The following is a 2,140-nucleotide window of genomic DNA, read 5'->3' on the forward strand; positions in this document are numbered from 1 at the left end:
TCGCTGTATTTGTATGCCTCGCAACCCATTCTGTACATCTCGAGTTAGTCTCCGATTATTCTTCCGACGCTTTCCTCGCTGCTTATCGTCGCTTTGTGTCTCGTCGGGGGGTCTGCGCCTCTATTCGGAGCGATTGCGGCACGACCTTTGTCGGTGCTGATAAAGAGTTGCGGCACGACCTTTGTCGGTGCTGATAAAGAGTTGCGGCAAATGCTCAACGCAGCCAATGACGAGATGAAAAAAACTCGACAAGCGTTAGCTGAATCCGGGACTAACTGGATATTCAACCCTCCTGCTGCTCCGCATTTCGGCGGAATCTGGGAGGCTGCGGTCAAGTCGGTGAAGTACCATCTTCGTCGCGTAATAGGTGAGACTCTCCTCACTTTTGAGGAGATGTCGACTCTATTAACTCAAGTAGAAGCTTGCTTGAACTCTCGACCAATTACTCCTTTAACTGATGAGCCTACCGATCTCACCGCCTTGACCCCAGCCCACTTTCTAATAGGCTCTCCCCTAACGGCTATTCCGGAACCATCGCTGACGGATGTTCGATCCTCGAGGTTAAAAGGTTGGCAAATGATTCAGCAACAACGCGATCACTTCTGGGATCGCTGGTCCTTCGAGTATTTGCAGACCTTGCAGCAAATGACGAAATGGACGAAGGAGCAGCCTAACTTAAAGCCTGGGGACTTGTGCCTCATTCTAAAGGAAGCTACTCCACCTACACGCTGACCGTTGGGGAGAGTCGAGCAAGTTCATGCCGGTGCCGATGGACTCGTCCGAGTCGTAACCGTGCGCACTGCCACGTCATTACTTACTCTGTCTATTGCTAAAATTTTCCTCCTTCCTACCGTTACTGAGGCCGGTGATCTTTAAAGAAGTTTTGTTTTGGCAGTTTGTTGATTCGTTGCGTCGATCAACAAAGGCGGGCGGAATGTTGTGGATCACGCGAGCGAAACGGCGGCACGTGAGCTCGCATGGGCCACAGACCAGAGAGGTGACGGGGTTAACCCAATCCTCATAACAACTCGCGACAATATCGGTTCCTCCTCACCTCTCTCCCCCTCACCGATCTGATTTCGAGGAAACCGCTGATCGCCCGAGAAGTTAGTTACCTTTAAACGTGAGAGTTGCTTGCTCGAAACGAACGGTGCTCTGTATAGAAAAAAGACCATTGCGCTTCTCTGGTCTTCGCCTCTGCTTTTGGCTTGCTTAAAACCTTTTATTCAGTTCTTTAACTTGCTTTAATTCAAATAGTTTAAGTGGTGTTGGTTAGTTCGATAAGTGGTTTAATAAATGATGTTCTGACTATTGTCTTTGCAACTAAACTACAGTGCCAGTGATTCATTCTTATGCGCTCCGTCCACAATCCCTACTCTTTCTCAACAGTGACCATCTTACTATAGCTAATAGCCGCCACAATGCCAGCTCCTCGGGTGGCGACCGTCAGTGATCGTGCGCAGGCTTGCTTAGCTAGTTGGAGGTTCTTAAATTGCTCCTCCAGCACCTCATAAGCGTCGGCAAACGTACCGTGCCTCTTCTTAGCCGCATTATGAGTGTCCCCAGTGACCTTCTTGCCGATCCTTCGGCGAAAGTTCTCCTCGTCTTCTTTGACGCTTTACCCGGGCGTTTGCGTGGGAAGGGTTTCGCACGGGGTTGTTCCGTAACTACGTCCTCCTCAGGGATAGACTTATCATTAACTGGTTTTAATGCCATGATAACAGTTACGATTTTCCGTACTACCGCACGAAATTCGGTTTCAAGACCGCAGAAGTGTTGCTAGTAGCATTTGAACAGCTGAGGCTTCCGTCAACGGACTACGCGGGAAATTCATTCTCTGACGAGCGGAGGAGACCTCCAACGAGCCGACAAGATGGGGAAGTATTTCGGAAAAATCAACCGAGGAGGTGCTTCAACTGTAACAATGAGGGTCATCTCAGTGCAGACTGCCCGGCGAAGTCTTGCGGTGCGGCCAACATGGACACCTTGCGCCGAACTGCCCGAAGCGCGAAAGCGGCGCCAAAAAAGCGGTGAATTTTGTAACGCGATTTGCCTCGAGTCAATCCTGTAAAGCAGTAAGAGTGAATAATGTAGAACTAATGTCCATAATAAATACCGCGAGTGATCTAACGCTGATGAG

General features: G+C 49.6%; 1 protein-coding gene across 1 annotated transcript; it reads left to right on the top strand.

Annotated features, from left to right (window-relative positions):
* Nucleotides 1-210: 210 nt before the first annotated feature.
* LOC143217695 (uncharacterized) lies at nt 211-732 on the top strand. The gene has a single exon (XM_076442232.1). It carries the CDS (start codon nt 211-213, stop codon nt 730-732), a length of 522 nt encoding a protein of 173 aa, XP_076298347.1.
* The last annotated feature ends 1,408 nt before the right edge of the window (nt 733-2,140 follow it).

Source organism: Lasioglossum baleicum, chromosome 17, assembly GCF_051020765.1.
Source record: "Lasioglossum baleicum chromosome 17, iyLasBale1, whole genome shotgun sequence".
NCBI classification, from domain to species: domain Eukaryota; kingdom Metazoa; phylum Arthropoda; class Insecta; order Hymenoptera; family Halictidae; genus Lasioglossum; species Lasioglossum baleicum.